This window comes from Carcharodon carcharias, chromosome 7, assembly GCF_017639515.1.
Source record: "Carcharodon carcharias isolate sCarCar2 chromosome 7, sCarCar2.pri, whole genome shotgun sequence".
Taxonomy (NCBI): domain Eukaryota; kingdom Metazoa; phylum Chordata; class Chondrichthyes; order Lamniformes; family Lamnidae; genus Carcharodon; species Carcharodon carcharias.
This window is the reverse complement of record NC_054473.1, coordinates 119461419-119487994: the sequence shown is the minus strand read 5'-3', so window position 1 is coordinate 119487994 and position 26576 is coordinate 119461419. Positions and strand designations below refer to the sequence as shown.

Below are 26576 nucleotides of genomic sequence, written 5' to 3'. Positions count from 1 at the left end.
CTGGAGTTCAGAAGAATGAGGGGGGATCTCATAGAAACTTATAAAATTCTAACAAGACTAGACAGGGTAGATGCAGGAAGGATGTTCCCGATGGTGGGGGAGTCCAGAACCAGGGGGTCACATCTGAAGATACAGGGTAGATCATTTAGGACCGAGATGAGGAGTAATTTCTTCACTCAGAGAGTGGTGAGCCTGTGGAATTCACTACCACAGAAAGTAGTTGAGCCCAAAACATTGTATGTTTTCAAGAAGTAGTTAGATACAGCTCTTAGGGAGAAAGGGATCAAAGGATATGGGGAAAAAGCAGGAGCAGGCTGTTGAGTTGGATGATCAGCCATGATCATGATGAATGGCGGAGCAGGCTCGAAGAGCCTAATGGCCTACTCCTGCTCCTATTTTCTATGTTTCAGTCCAGTCTTGAGTGAGAAATGAAGAGTTACATGGCTGGTCCCAGGAATCAGTCCCTGATGAATTGAAGCTGTTTTTCAACTGAAGACATGAGATGAGCAGTCAAGATGGTATTCTATTATGAGGTGCACAAGTTGTAGTTCCTTCACAGGGAAGGGAACTCCCGAATGAAGACCATAGTGTGAAGTCATCTTTGGTGGCTGAGGATGGACAGCAATATTGAAAATGTGGTAAAACACTGTGTGCGATGTCAGTAGCTACAACAGTTGCCGGTGGTAGTCCTATTACACCCATGGGAGTAGATTGGCAGACCCTGGGTGTGATTGCACATTGACTACTTTGGTCCTTCCTTTGGAACCATGTTTCTATTGATTACAGATGCTCAATCCAAGTGGTTAGACGTTTATGAGATAAAGTCACCAACATCAAGTGCTACTACAGAAAAACTACACTAGAGCTTCGCCATCCATGGATTGCCAAAGATAATGGCACTGCATTTCAGAGCGCTGAGTTCCAATAATTTATCAGCCTCAATGTTATCAACCATGTGAAGACTGCACCGTACCATCCGTCATCAAACAGACTGGTGGCAGTGCAAACTTCCTAATAGCACTGTGGATCTACCTACACCACATGGACTACAGCAGTTCAAGAAGGTGGCTCACCACCGCCTTCGCTAGGACAACTAGGGATGGGCAATAAATGTTGACCTTGCCAGTAATGTCTACATCCCTTGACTGAATAAAAAATGCAGCACTCAAATACAGTCTAGTGTAGCACCCTGATATGTTCATTGCCTGATGTGGAACTGAACAACACAGACCAGGAAAGTTACAGGTTCAATCTCTGGTCTGTGATGATAGCCTGATTTCAACCCTTTTGATGGTAAGGCCTCTACAGTTAGTCCAAGTGCCCCTCATCCTGGTGAGAGATTCTTTGCATGTGGGCATCGGGTGAGGATAACATTGAGTTCAGCTCTGATGCACACCTTAGTTGAGCAGTTGACTGACTTTCACTGACGACTTGGACACATAGTGATCTACATCTTAGCAAGCAGTTAGCATCTTGAGCAAGGAGGAGGGAAATTCAAGTGAATCCGGGTTTGAGAGTTTGCACATTTACTGCATCTGGACAGATATTTCGCAAAAATAAATTTATTTTCATTGTTTCAGTTTCATGCACTCTAACACTTCTTGGCCAAGTTTCAGTTATGGATACTCATCCAAACCAAAGATCTCCAGCCAGATTTACTTTGGAGTGGATCAGTAAATTGACAGTGGGATAACCCAATGCCATCAGGACTAAAACATTGCTACTAGTGTCTCATAATTAGGTCACTACTGATGAAGAAATAATCCACTTAAACTAAAATAAAAACTAAATCATAATCTGGTTTGTTTCAGTAACAATAACATACACTTGCATTGTAAGTATTCCCTCAGAGTGAGGGAGGCTCCAGAATTTTATGTCCCATGGGCGGTCGTGCACCCGAACCGATTTGACGTGAAATAGCGCGAGTTGGAGTCAGGTGAGCATCCATTCCGTGCTTGGACAACATTTGCTAAATAATCTTCAGTGTGCTGAGAAGTACACAGACAACCAGTTTAAGATTGTCAGTTGGGCTCGCAGTGTGGCGCATTTGCGTGTACTGGAAGCTACATATATTAATACACAGGACACTGTTCTTTGCAGACAGAAAGAACATGTACACACATTGCGCCTGTTTCAGCTAAATAAAGCAAATGACAGCCATTCGCTGACTCATTCCTCAGGGCATTGCCTTGACCAATCAGAGTCAAGCTGCCTGGTTTGAATTTCAAACAATGCTTGGCAGTTAAATGTCAGTTGCCATCAATTAGTGCGTTCTCCATGGCAACATCTCTACCAATCAGAGTCCACTTGCCAACCAATCAGCACTCTCTTTTCATACAGTATAAATTGTTGTTTTCTCCTTATATTGGTAATCTTGCTAAGTGTCCTGATGGGTACAAGATGAAAAGCTTTGACATACCTCTTATTTAGCAATATGATGGCAATACCATTGAATGTCAAGGGGAGTTGTTTGGTCATCTCCAACAAGAGAAAGTCTATTGTCTGGCACTCTCATGCATGAATGTTACTTGATGCCTTGATATCAAGGGCAGTTACTCTTGCCTCACCTCTTGAGTTCAATTTGAACCAACACTGTAATAAGGTCAGGAGTCTTGTGACCCTATTGCTATGTAACTACTGCTTGATTGCACTGTCGACAATTCCTTCCATCATTTTGCTGATGATCAAGAATCGATTGATGAGGTGGCAACTGGTTCGATTTGATTTGTCCTGCTTTTTGTGAGAAGACATGCCTGAGCAATTTTCCACATTTTTGGGTAGATGTCAGTGTTATAGCTGTACTGCAACAGCTTGGCTAGGGACCTAGCCAGCTCTGGAGCAAAAGTCTTCAGTACTGCAGCTGGGATGTAGTCCTGTAGTCAGTTTCAGGGTGGAATCTAAATAAGGGGTACTGATGATTTATAGAAAGAATATTAATCCAGATCCAATGGATAAGGCAGAATAAGGAAAGAAATTAATCTTAGACAATTGGAAAGTAGGAAGTGTTTTATTGCAATTAGGTAACTTCTGCTGCACCTTTATGGGAAGAGTGGCAGAGGTTGCAGACGATCTATCAACACACTGCAAAGCCAGGTTCTGAATGAGTTTTGTGGGATGCCTGTACTCATGTCATGGTCTGGAACTGGTGCCACAGATTGTGGAGCATGATGACCAAGTGGGATAATAGGATTCAGTCCCATGATTCATTGGTTATTGTGGAAATTCTGTTCAGAATATTCTTCAGCCTGTCGACAATAGCTGAAAGAAAGAGGAGAGACGATATCTTACGTGTAGTGCAATGATCCCTTCAAATTTTCTTTGTTGCATGCATATTTCAACGCGTGCTACCTTTATCTTTTTTCTGCTTGCACATGTATCAATATCTTTAAGTGGACAGCTCATGAGCAGCCTCTGTGGGTATCTTCACAATTTTTGCATGGGCGTGCACACATGCAGCTTAAAGGGAACACTGCTGTTGTGTACCAGCAACAAGACATGAGAAATACTTGTGTTTCACCCACTCACTCTACAGTGTCCTCAGCCCAAACATCTTTACTACTCCATTAATTGACCTTCCCTCCATCATAAGGTTAGAAGTGGGAATATTTGCTAATGATTGCACAATGTTCAGTAGCATTTGCGACTCATCAGACACTGAAGAAATCCGTGCCCGCGTGCAGCTAGACCTGGACAATATTCAGGCATGGGCTGATAAATTTCAAGTAACATTCATGTCACACAGATGCCACATGAGACAATAACTGGCTCCAACAAGAGAATCTAACCACCTCCCCAAGGGGAGGTGACATTCAATGGCACTACCATCGCTGAATCCCTAACTGTCAATATCTTGAGGGTTACCATTCACCAGGAACTGAAATGGACCAGCTATACAAATACTGTAGCTGTAAGAGAAGATCAGAGGCTAAGAATTCTGCAGTAACTAACTCACCTCCTGATTTTCCAGCTTCTTTCCATCAACTACAGAAGAACAATTCAGGAATGTGATGGAATACTGTCCACTTGCCTGGAAAAGTACAGTTCCAACAACACTCAAGAAGCTTAACACCATCCAGGACAAAGCAGCCTGCTTAACTGGAACCTCATTAAACATTCACTCACTCCACGGCTGACCCACAGTGGCAACAGTGTGTGCTATCTACAAGATGCAATCTCACAACTTGCCAAGGCTCCTTCAACAGCACCTTCCAAACTCACAATCTTTACATGGGAACACAAACACCTGCAAATTCCCCTCCAAGTTAAACACCACCTTGACTTGGAACTATATTGCCATTCCTTCATCGTCACTGAGTAAAAGCTCTGGACCTTCCTTTCCAACAACACGATTGACGTACCTACACCACATGGACTGCAGTGGTTCAAGAAGGCAACTCACCACCGCCTAGGTCAATTAGGGATGGGCAACAAATGCTGGTCTTGCCAGTAACACTCAAGTCCCATAAACAAATTAAAAAATTCACTGCTAGGAATCAGATAGAGCCCCTCACATCACATGCCATACTTTATGGAAACTAAGGAGCGATCTTAGCTTGAATATTGGACTGGGCATGGACCTTCAGCTTTGCAGGGCAGATACAAGGAATTTTTTCTGGACCACTTCCACTTCTGCCCACAATGAAAAGAGACTATTGTAAGGGTATTCCGGAATTGCAGTTTGGAATGTTCTCACCTGGGAGATTTCATCTGGTGACCCATGGATTGGACATATCCCCAGAAATTTAATCACATGACCACCTGCCTCCAACCAACTGAGCCCCACATTCTGACCTAACATATCCATCCTTGTGGGACAGCATCTTCCTACAGCCATTGGAAAGCAAATAGACTCATAGAATAGAATCATAGAATGGCTACAGCACAGAAGGAGACCATTCGACTTGTCATGCCTGTTTTGGTTCTCTGCATGAGCAATTCACCTATTGCCACTACATTGCCTTTTCCCATAGCCCAGCAAATGTTTCCTTTTCAGATAGTGATCCAATTCCTTTTGAATGCCATAATTGAATCTGCCCCCACCACACTCTCAGGCAGTGCATTCTAGATCCCAACAATTCACTGAATAAAAAAGCTTTTCCTCATATCGCCATTGCTTCATTTGCCAATTACTTTAAATCTGTGCCCTCTGATTCTCAATCCTTTCACTAATGGGAACAGTTTCTCCCTATCTTCCCTGTCCAGACCACCTCATGATTTTGAATACTTTTTTCAAATCTCCTCTCAACCTTCTCCAAGAAGAACAATTGCAGTTTCTCCAATATTTCTACATAACTGAAGTTCTTCATCACTGGAACAATTCTCATGAATCTTTTCCTCTATAAGGTCTTCACATTCTTACCAGATTGAATGATCCTTGACTACCAGTAAAGCAGCCTTTGTCCTCGGCTCCTATATTTTTAGAAATTATTAACAAAAATGTTCAAAGAAAATCAAATAAAAACTCTTGATTTTTCTCCCAGATTGCTGACAGCAGTGTGTCGAACAAGAGTCATTAATTCTTGGAGACTCCAGCACAATCCTGGAGAGCTGGCAACCCATAGTCCTCCCCCTGCTCCACCCCATATATCTATCTGTATCTGTTAATATATCAGGGGTGCCATTCAGGGGATGGGCTGGAGACCCCTGTTGGAGACCTCTGCTGGAGACACTTGCACTTAGTGCCTGCTGTGGGGAGTGGATCTATACACACATCCTTACAGTTCGTAAGCTGAACAAAATCAATATGCTGTCTGCAGTTTAGCTGAACTGCCTAATGTAAAAGCACCACCTACCACCAGCTTTCGGCCGTTCGAATGGGTCGTAGGCACGGCATTCATCAATCAGCTCACAAAGGTCCTTGGGACAGTCACTGGGCAAAGCCTCTTGCACTCCATCACAGACCTTTTGGCGTATGACTTCGTCGCTACAATCTGCTCGAGAATAATGATTGACTTTAAGCTGCTTCTGATGCATCAGTACGACTTAGAGGCTGTTGACTGCATTTCAATGTGACCAGTCTCCTTACATGTACAATGTATCTATACTTACAGCATGAACCCACACAGACATGAGTCTATCTTACGTTCTACGGAGACGCTGTGGAGTGTGACTTTACAAAATGAACAGCTGGGAGTTTGGTGAGTGAGGGAGTTTCATTCTAGTTTTGTTTGCATTAGCATTTAACTAAAAAGTATTGTTTAAGTTAAGTTTAAATTTCTAAATCCAGTCTTAAGCAAGGATAAACAAACTCTCTACTAGAGACCAGCTGTATTTAGTTAATCTAGCTTAATCTGGTTTCTAGCAGCGCTGAATCATCTAAGTATTCGCTAATATAAATACAGAGCTCTCAATGCAGAGTACGACTTTACATCGTGAGCAGCTGTCAGTTTGGTGAGTGAGGGAATTTGGTGAAGAGGGCAGGGAGGTGCTCTTTTCTTTTTCTATCTTTTTCTGCCTCCAGTATTTGGTTCTTCCTTCAGTATAGAGGAAGAAGCTGTTTGGTGAGTAACTGGTGAGTTATTCTACTTTTAATAAGTAGCGTGTAAAAGTTAAGGTATAGCAGGGCAGCTCGGCTGCATGGAATGTGCAACTTGTGGAATGTTGATAAACACATCCGAGGGAAGTAGCTTCTGAGGGAATAGTTCCTCAGAGGAATGCAGCAAGAGCCAATTCCGTGGCATCACAGATGGCTCAGCTGCAGAGGGAGGGAGACAGAAGAGTGGAAGAGCAATAGTGATCGGGAATTTGTTAGTTAGGGGAACAGACAGGTGTTTCTGCACTGTAGATGTGATTCTAGGATGGTATGTTGCCTCCCTGGTGCCAGGGTCAAGAATGACACAGAGCGACTGCAGGACATTGCTCTGGAGAAGGGTGAGATCACAACTAGAGGTTGTGGTCTACATTGGTTCCAGTGACACAGGTAGGAAGAGGAATGATGTCCTGCAAGCAGATTTTAGAGAGTTAGGAAAGAAATTAAAAATCAGCATCTCCAAAGGAATAATCTCAGGAATACTCCCAGTGCCACATTCTAATGAGCATAGGTATAGGAGGATTGAGCGATTGAACACATGGCTGAAGAATTGGTGCAGCAGGGAGGGTATCACATTTTCAGGCATGGGACCAGTTCTGTGACAGGTGGGACCTGTGCAAGATGGGCAGGTTTCACCTTAGCAGGACCGGAACTAACATCCTCACAGGGAGATTTGCTAGTGCTGTAGATTGCCAGGAAAGTGGGAACTTAAGAGGGAGCTCAGATTGGAAGGAAGCAAAACTGGTAACAGGAAGTAGAAAAGTAGCAAGCGAAATTAAAAGGCAGACGAAGCGAAGGCAAGCATCAAAATAGGATCAGAATGCGGAATAATATTAAAAAGACAAAGTTAACAACACTCTTTCTGAATGCAAGCAGCACTTGCAACAAGATAAATGATTTGAAGGCACAAATAGAGGTAAATGAGAATGGTTTAATTGCCATTACGGGGATGTGAACCAGGATTTTCTGGCCCTGTTGTGGTGGGATCCACTGCAAGAGATTTGGCAGCCCAGCCTAAAGTCTATTGACTCTCAGCAGGACTGGACAATCTTGGCAGCAGGCAGGGCCGGAAAATCCCACCTGTGGTTACAGGGTGACTGAGACTGGGAACTGAATATTCAAGGATATTCATCATTTAGGGAGGATAGGCAAAAAAAGGAAGGAGATGGTTAGTGCTGTTAATAAGGGATGAGATCATTACATTAGTGAGAGAGAATCTTAGATTGAATGATCATGATGTAGAATCAGTTTGAGTGGAACTAAGAAACAACAAGGGTCAGCAGACATTGGTTATAGTTATATTGTTATATTGTTTATAGGCCACCAAACTGTAGTGAGTACAGTATAAATCAGGAAATTAGCGCTGCATGTAACATGGTCAATATAATAATAATGAGCAACTCCAATTTACATATAGACTGGGTAAACCCAATTAGCACTGTGCCTGAGGATGAATTCCTGGAGTATGTATGAGATGGGTTTCTGGAGCAGTACGCTGAAGAACCAACTAGGGATTGGGCTATTTTGGATTAAGTATTATGTCTTGAGAAAGGGCTAAATAATAACTTTGCTGTAAAAGGAGTCTTTAGGAAATAGTGACTATAATACAGTATTTGAAAGTGATATAGTTCATTCTGAAACTAGGGGCAGACTTTTCCCCCCCATTGGGGGGCTAAGTTTAGGAGCGGGCACATGGAGACGTGCCTCCGATCAGCGCCCCTGATTAGGGACGCGCCGCTATTTTACGTGGGCAGGCCAATTAAGGACCGTCCAGCGTGACATCCGCAAGGAAGCACTATGCGCTCCCTGTGTGGGTGGGGGGGTGGATTCCCTGAGCCAAGAGAGCGCTCTTTCGCGCATGCACGTGAAAGACTGCACCCATTTCCCTGAGGAGGACCAAGAAACTGGTAAAGAAAGGGAAAAGAGGATATGAATGCAAGCTAGCGAGAAACACAAAAGTGGACTGTAAAAGCTTTTTTGGGTGTGTGGAAAGGAAAAGATTAGTAAGGACAAATGTGGGTCCATTACAGGCAAATACAGGAGAATTTATAATGGAGAATAGGGAAATGGCAGAGAAACTAAACAATTACTTTGTGTCTGTCTTCATGGAGGAAGATACAGAAAATCTCCCAGAAAACCTAGGGAACCAAGGAGTTTGTGAAAATAAAGAACTGAAAGAATTAGTATCAATAAAGAAATGAGTATCAATAAAGAAATTAGTATTAATAACAATACTTGAAATATTAATTGAAAGTTGATAAATCCCCTGGACCTGATGAGCTACATCCCAGAGTGTTGATTGAGGTGGCTATAGAAATAGTGGATGCATTGGTAGTTATCTTTCAAAATTCTGTAGATTCTGGAAAGGTTCTTACTGACTGTAAAGAAGCAAACATAACCTCATTATTTAAGAAGGGAGGAAGAGGGAAAACGGAGAACTACAGACCTGTTAGTTTGACATCAGTAGTAGGGAAAACGTAGAATCTATTATAGAGGATGTGATAACTGGACACTTGGAAAATAATGATATGATTTGGCAGTCAACATGGATTTATGAAAGGGAAATTATGTTTGACAAACCTGTTGAAGTTCTTTGTGAATGTTACCTGTAGCATAGATAAAGGAGAACCAGTGGATGGTGCATATTTGGATTTTCAGAAGGCTTTTGATTACGTCTCACGCCAGAGGATAGTAAACAAAATTAGAGCACATGGGATTGGGGGCAATATACTGGTATGGATTAAGAATTGAGTAACAGACAGAAAACAGAGTAGGAATAAACGGGTCATTCTCAGGATGGTAGTCTGTTATTTGTGGTGTACTGCAAGGATCAGTGCTGCAGCCACAGCTGTTCACAAACTATATAAATGATTTTGAAATAGAGACCAAAAGTAATATTTTCAAATTTGCTGATGACACAAAACTAGGTGGGAATGTAAGTTGTGAGGAGGATGCAAGGAGTCTTCAAGGGGAGTTAGACAGGCCAAGTGAATGGGCAAGAACATGGCAGATGGAATATAATGTAAGTGTGAAGTTATCCACTTTGGTAGAAAAAACAGAAAAGCAGAGTATTTCTTAAATGGTGAGATATTGGGAAGTGTTGATGTCCAAAGGAACCTGGGTGTCCTTATTGTCACTAACATCTAGCATGCAGGTGCAGCAAGCAATTAGGAAGGCAAATGGTATGTTGGCTTTCATTGCAAGGGGATTTGAATACAGGAGTAAAGATGTCATGTTGCAATTGAATAGCGCCTTGGTGAGACCTCACTTGGAGTATTATGTACTGTTTTGGTTTCCTTATCTAAGGAAGTTTATATTTGCCATAGAGGGAGTGCAAAGAAGGTTCACCAGAATAATCCCTGGCATGACAGGATTATTTTATGATGAGAAATTGAGGAAACAGGGCCTGTATTCTCTGGGGTTTTGAAGAATGGGAGGTGATCTTATTGAAACTTACAAAATTATTACAGGGCAGTACAGGATTGACGTAGATAGGATGTTTCCCCCAGCTGGTAAGACTAGAACCAGTGGGCACAGTATCAAAATAAAGGGCAGGCCATTTAGGACTGAGATGAGGAGGAATTTCTTCACTCAGAGGATGGTGAATCTTTGGAATTCTCTACTCAAGAGGGCTGAGGAAGCTCAAGCATTGAGCATGGTCATTTCAGAAATCAATACATTTCTGGATACTGGTGATATCAAGGGACATGGAGATAGTGCAGGAAAGTGGCATTGAAGTTGATGATCAACCATGATTTAATTGAATGGCAGAGCAGGCTCGATGAGCCAAATGCCCTACACCTGCACCTATGTTCCTATGGGCTCACTCCATAATTCCTGTGAACCTCAATTTTATACTCAGTCAGGCCAGACAGGATGTCAAGTCCCAGGTCACTCACCCTGACTTGGAAATATATCACCGTTCTTTCACTTTCGCTGGGTCAAAATCCTGGAACTCCCTTCCTAACAGCACTGTGGGTGTACCTACACCACACGGACCACAATGGTTCAAGAAGGCAGCTCATCACCACCTTCTCAAGGGCAACTAGCAATGGGCAATAAATGCTGGCCCAGCCAGTGAAGCCCACATCCCACGAATGAATAAAAAAAAGATTTACAGCACCCTGTCATGTAGTGGAATTAAAACAAGACATGAAGCCTGATAGGAATCTGCTGGGGAAATAATGACCAGTTCAGAGAAGTCTGAGTTACATGGAGGAAGCTGAATGCAGGGGGAGCTGGGCATGCAAGTGCATGGACAGATAAAAACAAAAAATGTTGGAAATATTCAGTGGGACAAGCAGCATTTGAGGAGAGAAACAGAGTTAATGTTTCGGGTCAAGGACCTTTCTTCAGAACTGGATTCAGGAAGCTAGACCTTCCACGCTGAAAACAGGGAGAGTTAGGTGACATCACATTTTACAGTGGATGTGATTTCTGGGGCACAAAACTTAACATTCATCGTTACTAAATCAACCTTCTCCTGTACATCAAACTGAAACCTTCAACTCAGGCAGTTAGTAAACCTATTCTTGTAATTTTTTCTCGGGAATCCATTCCATAAACTAATTCATCATTTCATCTCTTCTTAACATTGCCCAGCAACCACCCGACTCCTAAACCACCAGCTAACATCACAATTTAAGCCCACGCTTCCTGCACAGAGCACTGCCCAGCCACAATGCAATACTATACAATCATTCAACAATGATTCAATACCAGCAAAAGTAAAGAGAGTCTTCACCAAAATAAAGCATAGGCATCCAGAGCCATACAAATGGAATTAGATGGCACTTGAGGGTAGTAAACTTGCAGATCTATGGGGATAGAGTGCGACATGAGACTGACTGGAGTGTTCTACAGAGAGCTGGCATGGGCCCGATGGGTCGAATGATCATCTTCCTCTACATTATGACTCTGACTATCACCCAGAGCCAGGCAGCATCCAGAGCCAGGGAGGACCCAGGACCAGGAAGCACCCGGAGTCAGTCAGTGCCCAGAGCCAGACAGCACCCAAAGCCAGAGAGCACACACAGCCACAGCCAGACAGCTACCATCTATTTTGAAGCAGGCATCACTCATCAAGCACCAGCCATCATTCAACCAACATGTTATAGCAGCCAGCACCAGAGAGCACCCAGCTAGTTTGTGACAGAACCCAGCACCAGATAATACTATCCATTCCCAGGCAGCAGTCACCCAGTATCACACATAATTCAGCATCAGATCCATACAAGGCACAGTGTGAAATAGTACCCAATATTACCCAGCCAGCAGCAGACAATATTTGGCACCAGACTAGATTCCACTCCAGACAGCATCAATCCAGTATCAGACACATCCTCATGCCAACAGTGCTCACAACATCTATCCATTCAAACAGGAAAGGAAAGATTAATGGGACTCCGAGGATTTTACTCTTTACCTCGAAATGGTGCTTTACGGCTGGCTATCTCCCACAGGACAATTCCAAAACTGAAAGGGAAAAATCAGATGAAATCAGGAATCCAGCAATTAATCACCTATCATTCATTATCCATGAAGCTACAGTTCAATGAAAAAATATCATTAATGTCTCCATTACAAACTGATCCCCCATTACCCTGATGCACATTGACTCCACACGATCAGTTACATACTGAAACCCCTAACCTATTCCAGATTGAATCACTGTTACACACTGACATTTTTTCCATGTTACAGGTACCCAACCCGTTACACACTGGCTCAAACCTGTTACAGTCTGATTGCCGTTACACATTGAATCCTCCTTACACATTTATACTGTCACCCTATTGCACGTTCAGCAATAACTTCTACAATCTGTGATGCAGTTTGACCATTACTTTTTCTATTCTCTAGCTGTACCTAAACTCTTACCTGTACACCTCACAGGCCTTGTCATATGGGTAGTTGATGTCGCCCAGCTGCTGTGGTGAGATGTACGGTATCATTTGGGATCTCTGAATGGTGTCACCGATCCGTCGGATTGAGGTCTCTGTCTTTGCCAGGTCCAAGCCTCCCAGCTAAACACAGGAAGAGAGAAAGAATGAAGCAAATGCTGGGATGAACATCGCACCTTCAATACCACGCTCCCAATTCACACATAGGAGCATTGAAACAGGAGGGAGCCATTTTTCCCCTCGTGGTTGTTCCTCCAGTCAATGAGATTGTGGGTGAGTTCCTCCAGTCAATGAGATTGTGGGTGATCTGTGATCTCACTCCATCTGCCATTGCCCAAAATCCCTTATCACCTTTGGATAACAAAAATCTTATCACTCCCAGATTCAAAATTTACAACTGATCTGTTTGCTAAGAGAGTTCCAACCCTCTACTACCCTTTGTGCGTAGTAATGTTTCCTAGTTTCCTGAAAGGTCTCTCTCTCATTTTTAGGCTATGTGCCCTAGTCCCAGACTCCACAAATGGTGGAAACAGTTTCTCTCTATAGACACTATCTGTTCCCCTTAATATCTTGGAAATTTTGATCAAGTCACACCCAGTCTGTGATGAGATTGGTCTGTACTTGACGAACCAGACATCTCTCTCAGCGACCATACATCCAGATTAGAAAGGCTCCACTCCTGTGGCTTTACATTCACCTAACCTGTCAAGGTCACCCAGACAATCAGTGCAGCCTTCCTGTTTCAAAGGCATATATGTATCTTTTTGGGCAGTCTCAGCTGGTTCAGGAACCATGTAGCTCCTTGGAGCAGAACTTAGGATTCTGACTTTATGGGAAATATTGGAAGGAAGCTGTAAGGATGACCCTCATGATTCCCACTTGCAGAGGAATGAGAGACTCCTCCAAGCTAGTTACCTCATCCCACAGAAGGTTAAAAAATTCAACACAGATGGAGCAGATAAGTGTAAGTGTTAGGCGGAGGGAAGAGGTGGTGGCGTAGTAGTGTTGTCACTGGACGAGTATTCTAGAGACCCAAGGGGACCAGGGTTCAAATCCCACCATTTGAATTCAATAAAAAAAATCTGAAATTAAAAGTCTGATGATGACCATGAAACCATTGCCAATTGTCATAAAAACCCATCTGGTTCTGTTCTTACCTGGTCTGGCCTATATGTGACTCCAGACCCACAGCAATGTGGTTGACTCTTAAATGCCCTCTGAACAAGGGCAATTAGGGATGACAATAAATGCTGGCCTACCCAGTGATGCCCACATCCCATGAATGAATTAAAAAAAAAAACAATTTCAAAGAAGAACAGGAAAGTTGTCTCCAATGTTTATTACTCAATCAATATCACAAAACAGATGATCTCATTGCTGTTTGTGAGAGTTTGTTGTGCACTAATTGGCTGCAGTAACTGCATTACAAAAATACTTCATAGGCTGTAAAATGTTTTGAGATGCCTGGTGATCATGAAAGATGCTATATAAATGCAAATCTTTCTTTCTTGTCTTTTTTCTTTCTCTGAATCAGTAAGGTGTGGACTTAAATTCCAGTCCAGAACTTGGGCATAAATCTAGGCTGACAATTCTATGCAGTATTGAGGGAGTGTTAGGCTTCTTTAAAAAAAAAGTCAAAAGCATTAAGCAGCCTTTTTCTGTTTTTCTGGCTTTCTGATAGCTCTTGTTCAAGCATGACATCACTTAGGGAACTGTTCGGTGGAGGTGGACACAGACACAATGGAGAGGAGCTATTTCTTGTGAAAACAGACCCCAAGCTCGGGGGGGTTGAGAAAATATTCTGTACAGTCAGGAAACAGCCGCTATGGAAACAAACTTGAGCAAGGACTTCAGAAAGATCTGAAAACATCAGGAATAAACCTGCAATAACTGGACCAGGGGAGCAGACCCAGTGTTTGAACAGGTAGAGGGAATTTAGTTCCAATGCTGCAGCCTACAGAGTGCTCTTGAATCGGCCAAAAAATTGTACTGGAGTTAGTATTAATGATGGAAGTTCATCACCAACCAACCTTTACTCTAAGACCGTGGCCTACCAGGAACCTAGCGCTGTCAATAGAACAAAGAAGTTTGAACTTCTCATTTGATTGGTGCATCCTGCAACAAAGCAAAACACAAAGACATTATTGTAACACCACACACATCCTAATGATCTTCCACTCAACCCACTGGAAGGACGAATAGGTAAGCCTTTATGAACTGGAGTGTTAAACTGCAAGGTCCCAAGAGTAAGCCAGGAGCTGGCTAAGAGAACTAAGTATCTGAAAGGGAGAGGTACATGTTGCAGGATTGCAGCAACAAGGCAGATGTCCTGAATCCAGGCTCCAGGAGAGAAGCAGTAGATGTTAGCCAACCATGTATCTTGACAACATTGAAACCTATCAACATGTTCAAAAGTCTCTCAACCAAGACACTGAAGCCTACACCTGGAGAACTTTCTTTTGCCTATATGAAAACCTTGTCCCCGCATAAGTGCTCCCCATTTACTCACGTCCAAAGAGATTAGTCACAGTTTTAGGGTTCCCCAAGTGTGTGCAGCAGTACTGCTGGAATTTAACCAGCCACAACCATGCAAGGCAGTGGCCTGTAGGGTTATCTGGAGCCTAGTGGGGAGAATCCCAGCCCCCCAGCGAAAATTCTTCCTCCCCTCAAGGTTCCATTAATGAACTGAGTCCATCATCCAGATTTCATATTGCCCACCAACCAAGTGAAGTCTCATATGGAGGATGGACTTAACTTTAAATTTCCATTATTGCATTAGTCTTCTTGAAGCCATCACAATTCCATACAGATCCCATCTACTTTGCCTCAGGATAGTCACTTGTTAGGTGCTTGGCACCAACACTGGTTTCGATCTTTGCCCAGTAGACAACAGTTACCATGAACTCCCAATGAATGGCATGGTGAGCAGCACAATTCATCACAGGATTGTGATTTTAACACCACCGTTTTCCTCATCAGAGCACTGCACCCAATTGAATAGAGGTTTCAACCTGTTGGTTGTGAGGAACTACAGGATCTGCTGCTTGCCTCTCTAAAGCCCAGTCATCACAGGGCAGATATTCTGAATTGCCTCTGCTAGATGCGCTCAGTGGAACATCTGGGGCCAAATTAAGGAATCAAGCAACAAGGAAAAATTCTCTTTGCCCATCAAGCCCATACTCTCCAATTAAATATGCACAACCTATAATATCAGTGGAGACTGGCAGCAACCTGCAAATTTAATGTAGGGCTGGGAGTCACAGAGGGGGCCTCAAACAAGCATTAAACATACACCCATCCTCCACCATTTGCATTTCCAAAGGATTTAGTGACTATTTCAGGCACAGGCCTCAGACACTGATACAGAAGCCTTTACTAAAATGAGGGGAAGCGCACCTCAGGCACAGAACATGCTTGCACATGGCACCTGCCAATGTTGAACGCTTAGATTTATGCTTTTTTTTTTATTCTGTCATAGTGTATGGTGTCTCTGGCAAGGCCAGCATTTATTGCCCATCCCTAATTGCCTTTGAGATGGTGATGGTAAGTCACTTTCTTGAATTGCTGCAGTCCATGTGGTGCAAGTACACCAACAGTACTGTCAGAAAGGGATTTCCAGGATTTTGCTCCAGTACAGTGAAGGAGTGGTGATAAACACCTGTAAAATGGGAAACATCAACTAATTCTAGGCCATTATCCACTGGCATGGGGTCTGCTTGCACATGCTTGCTAATGACACCCAGTTCCTCAACTCGCCAGTTGCCATCATCCTATCAAAATGTTGGGCCAGGACTTTCTGCACTTGAAGCATTGAGAACACATAAGCCACCCTATTTAGATCCTGAAAAAACACCAATTCCCTCCTCCTTCAGTTTACTCAGGCTGAACCAGGGAGTTCGTGATCTCAGTGCCCTAATTGACCTTAAAGTGTATCCAAACCCCATATTTTAACTGCTTCTTTCCATCTCTGCAAAATCATTCACTGTTGCCCACACCAAGCCGCCACTGAGATCCTTATTCTAGCTTACTTTACCCTCATATTTAATTTCTCTAATGCTTTCTTCATGAGCTGCATGAATTTCCTGAGCTTCACTCTGTGCAAATTTGTCCATCACTCCACCACCTGTGTCCTGCCCTATACAAAGTCCTGCACACCTATTAATCATATCCTTTGACCCTGCCTTCTGACTCACCAAAAACAAAATCCTTTTCCTGTTTCATAAATCCCTCTATGGGATCACCCCATCCCTCCACTGTAACCTTCTTCAGCCCCACACCCTGTTCCATACTCTTCACCCCTGTGACTCTGGATCCCTGTAAACCCACCCTCCTTTTGCTTCACCATCAATGACAGAGCTTTCAGTCACTTGAACCCTACTCTCTGTCACATCCTCCCTGAAAGCAATTGTGCCTTTAAAATAAAAACAGAAAACGCTGGAAATACTAAGCTTCTGTGGAAAGAGAAACAGAGTTAACAGGCTTTCAGGTTGATGACTTTTCATCAGAACTGGAAATAGTTAGAGCTGTAACAGGTTTTAAGCAAGTGCAGAGACAGGGAACGTGGGAAGGAGGGAACAGAACAAAAGGGAAAGTCTTCATAGGATGGAAGGTGGAGGGGACTAAATGACAAAAGGGATCATGATGCAAGACAAAAGGTGAATCTAAAGAGAAAGTAAAGAAATAAAATGTGGGCCAAGAGAGGTGTGAATGGCAAGATGGTAAATGGAGAATCATTACTGACAGCTGCTGTCCAAAAAATGGGAATAATGATTTTGACCAGAAATTGTTGAACACAATGTTAAATTCAGAGAGCTGTGAAAGGTAATTGAAAGGTAAGATGCTGTTACTTGTTCTTTATTGGAACAGAGTAGGAAGCTGAGGGCACAGAGGTCAGACTGTAAGTAGGGTGGTGAATTGAAATGACAGGCAAACCAGAAGCTTGGGGTCACCCTTGCGGACTGAATGGAGGTATTCTGCAAAGCAATCACCTAATCTGCATTTGGCCTCCCCAATGTAGAGCAGACTATATTGGAAGCAACAAATACAATATTCTAAATTGAAAGAAATATATTGGGCAGAATTTTGCCCTTGGTGAGCATGCGGGCTCCACCGACTCGGCGGCAGGTGGACAGCCGACCCTCGCCGCCGAAACGGGGCACGCTGCCATTCTGAGTGGGTGGGCCAATTAAGGCCTGCCCAGCAGGCTGCCCAATGGGAAGTGCTGTGCCTCATTTGGCTATTGACAGGTCGGCGGGCAGACAGCTGATTCGCTGTCCGCCCGCCTTCCTAAAAATTTAAAGGGACCGGGATGACATCGGGGGTTCCTCCTGACGTCATTCCGCATCATTTTCCCATCGGCGAGTAGGCCCCGCCCCCAAATCACAGACGGGAAAATTCTGGCCATTAAATCAGTGTTTCACCCGGAAGGAGAGTTTGTGGCCCTGGATTGTGGGAAGGGAAGAGGCAATTGCATGGGAAGGTGCTGTAGGAAGGGGAAGGGGTATTGGGTGTGATTGAGGAGTGGACTAGGGTGTTGTGGAGCGGACTGCCCTTTCAGAAAGCTGATAGGGGAGATGGGGCAAAGATGTATTTGCTCGTGACATCACATTGAAGGTGGCAGAAATAGCAGAGAATGATCCATTGAATATAGAGGCTGTTGGGGTGAAAGGTGAGAGCAAGGGGAATTCTATCTGGGAGGGAGGGGAAGGAGTGAGCAGAAGTGCAAGAAATGGAACAGAGAAAGTTGAGGGCCATTCGAGGGGAGCCTCGGCTAAGGTAAAAGGAGGACTTATCAGAAGCACTGGTATGGACGGTTGCATCATCAGAAGAGATGCGACAAAGACGGAGAAACTGGGAGAATGGAATGGAATCCTTACAGGAAGCAGTTGTGTATAACTGTAGTCAAGATAGCTGTGGGAGTTTGTGGACTTACAATGAATATTGATTCGTAACCTAACCCAGAAATAGGGACAGAGAAGTTGGGGAAAGGAAGGGAAGAGTCTGAGATATACCATGTGAAGGTGAGAGAATCAGAAATTGAAGCAAGGTTGATGAAATTCCGAGTTTGGGGTGAGAGCAGGAAGCGGCACCGATAAAGTCATCAAGGGACAGGAAAGAGAGATGTGGGAGTGGACCTGAGTAGGACCAGAACAAAGAATCTTCCACATCCCCCACAATGTGGAAGGATTGGGAAGCATAGTTAGGGCCCATACAGGTTCACAAAGTAACACCTTTTATTTGGAGGGAGGGGTGTCAAAGGAGAAGTCGTTCAATGTAGGAATCAGTTTGACCAGTTGGAGGAGTGTGTTGATGGATGGGGATAGTTGGGCCTTTGTTCGAGGAAGAAGTGGAGACCATCTTGGTGGGGGATGGAGGTGTAGAGGGATTGGATGTCCATGATGAAAAGGAGATTATTTGGGCCAGGACTCTGGAACATATTAAAGTGGTGGAAGGCATCAGAAGAGTTGCAGATTTCCAATATCCACTGTATTTTGATTCAGTCTTTAAACTACTTCTCAAAATCTATGACATGTGAACAGGAGGAGGATCTTCAGCCCTTCAAACCTAATCTGTACCTCAACTCCATTTATCTTCCTTTTCTCCAATTCCCTTCATAGGCAAGATTTTTTAGATGGTGGGGTTTCCCACCCTCCCATCCAAAGAGTCAACGGGGGATATAAACACCGCTGATCAGAGCAGCCCCACAGCTATTTAATACTCCAAGGGGCATTAAATGGCTGGAAACGGAACTTCCGCCTGAGGGGCAGGGAATCTCACAGAGGAAGGGAAGGTGAGGCCCAAGTGGGGTTGGGTGCCTTGGTGGAGAGGCTGGGAAGGATAAGGGAGAACACACAGGGGAGGGGTCAGGCCTTGAGGGGTTGCCCAATGTGGAAAGGGAGCCTTTGAGGGAGGTGCCTCCATGCACTTCATACCCAAGGCCACAGCAGGGTGAACTGCTGGGCTTCCTCCCAACCCCTGAAATCCTCCTGCCAGTCTCAAAATTGAGGCGGACGGGAAGCTGTCCTTAAGTGGCCAATAATTGGCCACTTAACTTTCTGCCTGATTTCCCTCTTAGCACACATTCACACTAGCTCTAATTTGAAGACTGTACCTCCTTGTTTTGGATTCTTCCCGCCAAAGGAAACAGTCTATCCCTTTCTTTGCTTATCGATTCTCTTTAGCATTTGAAACATCTCTTGTTCAATCATCCTTTAACCTTTTACTACACTTTTAATCACGTCTTCTTTCTTTTGCTGCTTGTTTCTCCTCTGTGAACTCCCTTGGCATGTTTTATTGTTTTTAAACACTCCATGGTTGCAAATTTCTGTTGCTAACTCAGAGTTAGGCAATAGGAAATGTCAGAGCAGGGACTCAGTAGAACCTCTACTTCTCTAATCCCAATTCCATTATCTCTGTATAAGATTAGGGTAAACCAGATCACTGGAATAAACCAGTCAGCCAAGATACAGCTAGATCTAATTTCTCTATTCTCTTAATTTCCTAACTGTCACAAAACCAGCCTACCTGTACAGGCCACAGGTAGCATCCAGTGCCATGCGAATGCGTGTCTGCCAGCTGAGCTGCTGCTCTCCCTCCAGCACTCTGCGCAGGCTCCCCAGCTCACAGTACTCCATCACGATCAAGAACTCAGGATTGGAACCTGTGAGAAACAGCGGCAGGTTGGCCAATTGTAAGACCATCAATCCAGGATTCGCTGAGGTCCTAGTACTGACCTGACTGTGAACATGTTCTCGTGAGCTGGCACTGCTGGCTCCTGGTGCATTTGCGTTAGGCAATAGGCTGTTAGCATAAAGTAGCTTTGCCAGATCAGTATAATCTTGTGAAGAACAGCAATACCAGCATGGCACTTAACCCAATGTAGAACTTTAAAGGGACATAGACAAATTGGTGGAATGGGTGGACAGGTGGCAGATGAAGTTCAATTCAGAGAAGTGTGAGGTGATTCATTCTGACAGGAAGAACACGAAAAGACAACATAAAATAAAGGATACAACTCTAAAGGGCGGGCAGGAGCAGAGGGACCTAGGTGTATGTGTACATAAATCGTTGAAGCTGGCAGGATAGGTTGAGAGCGCAGTTAATGAAGCCAACAGTATCCTGGGCTTTATTAATAGGGGTATAGGGTACAAGAGCAAGGAGGTTATATTGAATTTGTATAAGTCACTAGTTCAGCTTCAGCTGGAGTATTGCATCCAGTTCTGGGCACTATACATTAGGAAGGATGTGAAGGCATTAGAGATGGAGCAGAAAAAATTCACAAGCACTGTTCCTGAGATGAGGAACTTCAGTTATGAAGACAGATTGGAGAAGTTGGGACTGTTTTCCTTAGACCAAAGGAGGCTGAGAGGAGAACTGCTAGGGATATTCAAAATCATGAAGGGTCTGGACAGAGCAGATAGAAATTCATAGACTATGCTGTCCAGACCAGACAAGGAGAAGCTGTTCCGCTCGTGAAAGGATCAAGAACGAGAGGTAAAGTAATTCGTAAAAGAAGCAAAAATGAGGGGAAATTTTTTTATGCAGTGAGTGGTTAGGGTTTGGAATGCACTGCCTGATAGTGTAGAGGCAGGTTCAATTGAAGCAATCAAAAGGGAATTAGAATGTTACCCGAAAAAGAAGAATGTGCAGTGTTACAGAGAGAAGACGGGGGAATGGTTCTAAATGAGTTGCTCATTCGGAAAGCTGGTGTAGACACGATGGGCCAAATGGCCTCCTTTCATGCTATAATAATTCTATGATTTTTATCCTATCATATTTCTCCACTACCTCTTCATTTAGTGTGCTATTTGCAGCATCCTCTTCTCTCGTGAAGATGGATGCTAATTACTCATTTGGTACCTCTACCACTGTAAAAGGTCTCCTTTTTAGTTCTTAATTGGCTCTAACCTTCCTTTGACCTCACATTTACTATTCATATATTTTATGAAAGAATTTTTAGGTTCTCTTTTATGTCCCCATTTTATGGGGAATAGTGGGGAAGTGTTGAAAGGATTAGCAGGTTGATTATCAACTTAAATCATGTCATGAACATTCCTTCCATGATCAACAAGTCGTGGAGCGGGAACTGAAACTGGAGCTTCTGGCTCAGTAGGAGGTGCACTACCAACTAAGCCACAAAACGTCTCTTAGTTGGTAGCTATACAGCTTCTGAACTGTATTTCTTCAATTAAAGAAAAAGATGCTCCAAACACTAACAAAAGCCACTGCAAATAGAAAATTCAATCTATGAATTATCAATCATGATCAAAATGGTTTCTCTGGTTCAGTGCCAATAGCATCTGCCAAAGGCACAATCAATAGAGCTGTCAGGAAGTACTAGGAGAGTTGCTCAGGGCATCTTCCTCTATCATACAATCATATGAATTAAAAGCAGGAGTAGGCCATTTGGCCCATTGAGCCTGCTCTTCCATTTGATAAAATGGTGGCTGATTAGATTATGGCCTCCACTTTCCTGTCTACTCCCTATACCCTTTGACTCCCTTGCTGGTCAAAAATCTATCTGACTCAGCTTTAAAAATATTCAATGACCTTGTCTCCACTGCTCTCCAGAGAAGAGAATTCCATAGACTAAAAACTCCCCAAGAGAAAAAAAATTCTCATCTCCATCTTAAATAGAAGACCTCTTATTTTTAGTCTCTCCCACAAAGGGAAACATCCTTTCAGTATCCACCCTCTCAAGTCCCCTCAGGATTTTATATGTTTCAATAAGATCGCCTCTCATTCTTCTAAACTCCAATGGATACAGGCTCAACTTGTCCAACTTTTCCTCATAAGACATCCCCTTCATCCCAGGAATCAGTCAAGTGAACCTTCTCTGCACTGAATCACAGAATCACACAGTGCAGAAGAGGCCCTTCAGCCCATCGAGTCTGCACCGACACATGAGAAACACCTGACCTACCTACCTAATCCCATTTACCAACACTTGGCCCATAGCCTTGAAGTTATGATGTGCCAAGTGCTCATCCAGGTACTTTTTACAGGATGTGAGGCAACCCACCTCCACCACCCTCCCAGGCAGTGCATTCCAGACCGCCACCACCCTCTGGGTAAAAAAGTTTTTCCTCACATTCCCCCTAAACCTCCTGCCCCTCACCTTGAACTTATGTCCCTCGTAACTGACCCTTTAACTAAGGGGAACAACTGCTCCCTATCCACCTTGTCCATGCCCCTCATAATCTTGTACACCTCGATCAGGTCACCCCTCAGTCTTCTCTGCTTCAACGAAAACAACCCAGGTTTACCCAAGTTTCATGCCAGGCAACATCCTGGTGAATCGTCTCTGCACCCCCTCCAGTGCAATCAACATCCTTCCTATACTGTGGCGACCAGAACTGCACACTGTACTCCAGCTGTGGCCTCGCCAACAACTCCAACATGACCTCCCTACTTTATCAATCGAGGTGTAGATTACAAAAGATAAGCGTCCCATATGCCTTTTTCACCACCCCACTAACATGCCCCTCTGCCTTCAGAGATCAATGGACACACACGCCAAGGTCCCTTTGTTCCTCAGAACTTCCTAGTGTCATGCTGTTCATTGAATACTTCCTTGTCAAATTACTCCTTCCAAAGTGTATCACCTCACACTTTTCAGGGTTAAATTCCATCTGCCACTTATCTGTGCATTTGACCATCCCGTCTCTATCTTCCTGTAGCCCAAGACATTCAACTGCTTCCAATATAATTGTTTTAAATTCCTCCCTTTCATCTCTTGATTTACAATTATTTTTGGGATGTTATTTGTATCTTCCACATTGAAGACACACATAAGTGCATCAGCCATTTCCTTATTTATTATTATTATTAATTCCACATCTATCTTTGTGAATCCACTGTTGTTGGATTCTGATCACTAGTTTAGTTGGACTAATGGATCCAGGTTGCACACTTGTTTCAGGATGGCCGAGTTGGTACCATAGACAGAGTAGATCAGCAGACAGTTCTTATGGAGAACACATTCTATTTATTTACAAAGGAACTCAGCAACTACATTTGAGTGCTTACAACTCAAACCCTGTCTCTACATTACAGACTCTAAGTCTAGACTACTGACTACGAAGACAGCCCTATTGGATACTAAGATCTTCCATTATAACATTCTTCTTAAAAGGTATATTACACATCAGATTACCACAACTGTGCACCTCCTGCTCACACTAAAATTACAGCTTACCACAAATGTGAGTTCAAGCATGATATAAAATGCCAGCTGGGAGAAGGCACTATGCTGGCTTGTGCTGTTTGTTGGGATCAAGTTGGAAGGATAATCTATTTTCCTGTTCTTTCAGCAGGAGAAACTTTAGAAGTGGGGCAGTGGGAGTTCGGTACTCGCAATTGCCACATCTTCTTCTAATTATGTTGTCAGCCCGTACTTCCCACTGCCGAGTCCTTCCAGTGTAAAGAAAGAAAACAAAATTGCAATTATATAGCACCTTTTGCAACAAATCAGACATCCAAAAGTGCTTTACAGACAATGAAGTACTTTTGCAATGTCGTCACTGTTGTAATGTGGGACACATAGCAACCAATCCCTGCACTGCAAGGTCCCAGAAGCAGCATTGCGATAAATAACCAAATAATCTGTTTTTAGTGATGTTGGTCAATAAATACTGGCCAGTGCTCTGGGGAAAAGTGTCCAGCTTTTCTTTGAATAGTGCTATGCGGTCCTGAGAGGACAGGCAGGCCCTGGTTTAAGGCCTCATCTGAAGGACAGCAACTTTGCCACTGCAGCACACCCTCTGTACTGGCCTAGAATCTCAGCCAAGATTTTGTGCTCATCTCTCTGGTGTGGGACGTGAATCCATGATCTTTGGACCCAGAGGCAAACATACTCTGAACACTGAAATGTTGCAAAGCTTTCCTTTCCTGGCCTCTTAACACTACTGATCCTGTTGTGCTACAGAACCTGCTATTATCCAGCACCTTGTTCTAATGGCCATTTATCATGCTTGGCCTCAACGTTGTTTGTCCGTAAGCTATATAACCATGGACAATATTGCAGATCTGCCCAATCCTGTTCTCACCAAACACATAGGCCAGAATTTCGCGCCTGACCCGATCGGGCATAAAATAGCACGCAATGACATTGGGTGAACGTCCCGATGTCTTTACGCAGTCGTGCGATATTTCACTCGGCGGGCATGAGCGGTTTCCAGAGCTGTGCCCACCATTAATTAAGAGGCCACTTAAGGCCATTAACAATCCAATTGATGGCGATTTTTTGTTGCCCGTGCGATCTTGTGCTCGTCACCCAGGCAAAACGGGCAGGCAGCCAGCTGACATTTTCAAAAACCTCATCCAAAGGCAAGATAAAAGAGGTCAGCAGCATTGCTAGTGTGAGTAGTGAGGAGTTTGGTACATAGTTTGTTGCTAGTGAGGTATTGGTATTTGGCTGCTTCATCTCTGTTCGGGGCTTCATTCTTAGCATTTTCAGGCTTCTTTTCAGGACTCCTTGGTGTCTCCAGGGCTCCCAGAGGATTCAGACCGCGTGGACCCATCCAGGAATCAGACAGCCTTCCGTCACCCTGGTAAAGGGGATTGTGGTCTCCGCTGGAGGGACCTCCTCCTCCGAGGAAGAGAGGGGCAGAAGGGAGAGGAGGCTAGGTGTTCCAATTCAGCTTCTAGGAGAGTGGCCAGTAGAAGGAGAGGCACAGGCACAAGGGGCACAGGGCTAGCAGAAGACGCCACTATCCTGCTGCCAGATTTTACAGGCAACATTGCAGCTACCTCAATATGTCTGAGGTGCAATGCTGAAGGAGGCTCCGCCTCTCAAAGGAGACCGTGACCTCCATTTGTCAGATGATTGGGCCTGAGGTCAGCTCTGACTGTGTGAATGGACACCTCATGCCAGTGGCTCTGAAGGTCACAGGGGCTCTGAAGGTCACAGGGGCTCTGAAGGTCACAGGGGCTCTCAACTTCTATGCCTCTGGCTCTTTCTAGGGGTCAGTGGAGGATCTGTGTGGAGTCTCCCAATCAGCTGTCCACAGTTGTGTGAAGCTGGTGACAGAAGCTCTGTTCAGGCGAGTACTGACCTTTATTCTTTACCATACGGACAGGGCCAACCAGACCGAGTGAGCCAGAGGCGTCGCAGCAATTGCTGGATTTCCCCTCATTCAGGGTGCAATCGACTGCACACATGTGGCCATCAAGGCACCAATGGGTCAGCCAGGTGTCTTCATTAACAGGAAGAGATTCCACTCCGTGAACATGCAGATAGTGTGTGACCACAGGATGCAGATTCTGCAATTCTGTGCATGGTTACCCTGGCAGCTCCCATGACGCTTACATCCTGAGACACTCCCAGATGCTGAGTCACCTCAGTGCTCCAGCCCAACTGGATGGATGGCTGCAGGGTGACCAGGGCTATCCGCTGAAGAGGTGGCTCATGACGCCTCTTCGCCACCCAAGAACAGAGGCAGGGAAGTGTTACAGTATGAGTCATGCCTCCACAAGGACGGTGGTAGAGAGGACCATAGGTCTTCTCAAGATGTGCTTCCATTGCCTGGACTGTTCAGGAGGAGCACTACAATACCCCCCAGAACAGGTGTCACTGATAGTGGTTGCATGCTGTGCTCTCCACAATCTGGCACTGGCAAGTGGGGGTGCACTGGAGGAAGAGGATCTTGATCAGCTCCACAGGCCACAGAGGATGAGCCCAGGAGTAAGTCAGAAGAGGAGCATGGTGAGGAGAATGCTGAGGGCATGGAGGCAGACTTTGGTAACCTCAGGGAGGCAGGGACATCAGGGATGCCTTGATCCAATGTTCCTTCAGCTAATTTACCAAAGATTAGCTTCAACTGCATGCCAGGACTGCTGCCACCATCCCTTCATTTGAACCCAAAGAACACTCGGGGCCTGTGCAATAAAGTTCAGAGCCACTTATGTCCAACATTATATACCAGCTCGGCCATGAGGGTCAACGCAGTGCTCACGCTCTGCATGGACTCGCCCTCCATGGAAACCATGGCATGCACATCCTCATGAATAAAAAAGGTAAAGCGTACTCAGGCCATGACAAAAGAAACAAAATTTATCTCATTTTGACAATTCCAAACTATTTACATAACCTTCTCTGGTCTTCATTCCCAGACCAGTATAGATAAAGCAAACATAAATTAACA

The 26576-nt window shown here is 44.2% G+C and overlaps 1 protein-coding gene across 4 annotated transcripts in view; it reads right to left on the bottom strand.

The window, feature by feature from the left end:
• Positions 1-2991: 2991 nt before the first annotated feature.
• Positions 2992-26576, bottom strand: part of LOC121279639 (mixed lineage kinase domain-like protein) — a 45986-nt gene continuing 22401 nt past the window's right edge. For 3 of the 4 annotated variants that reach the window (XM_041190834.1, XM_041190835.1, XM_041190833.1), the window contains exons 6-11: positions 19957-20092; positions 14463-14547; positions 12410-12555; positions 11955-12004; positions 5793-5930; positions 2992-3258 (exon numbers count right to left, since the gene is read on the bottom strand). In XM_041190834.1, the coding sequence (XP_041046768.1) occupies positions 3191-3258; positions 5793-5930; positions 11955-12004; positions 12410-12555; positions 14463-14547; positions 19957-20092 (623 nt within the window). In that variant the 3' untranslated portion in view covers positions 2992-3190. The remainder of the gene's footprint in view (positions 3259-5792; positions 5931-11954; positions 12005-12409; positions 12556-14462; positions 14548-19956; positions 20093-26576) is intronic. The other variant, XM_041190836.1, reaches the window with a different exon arrangement.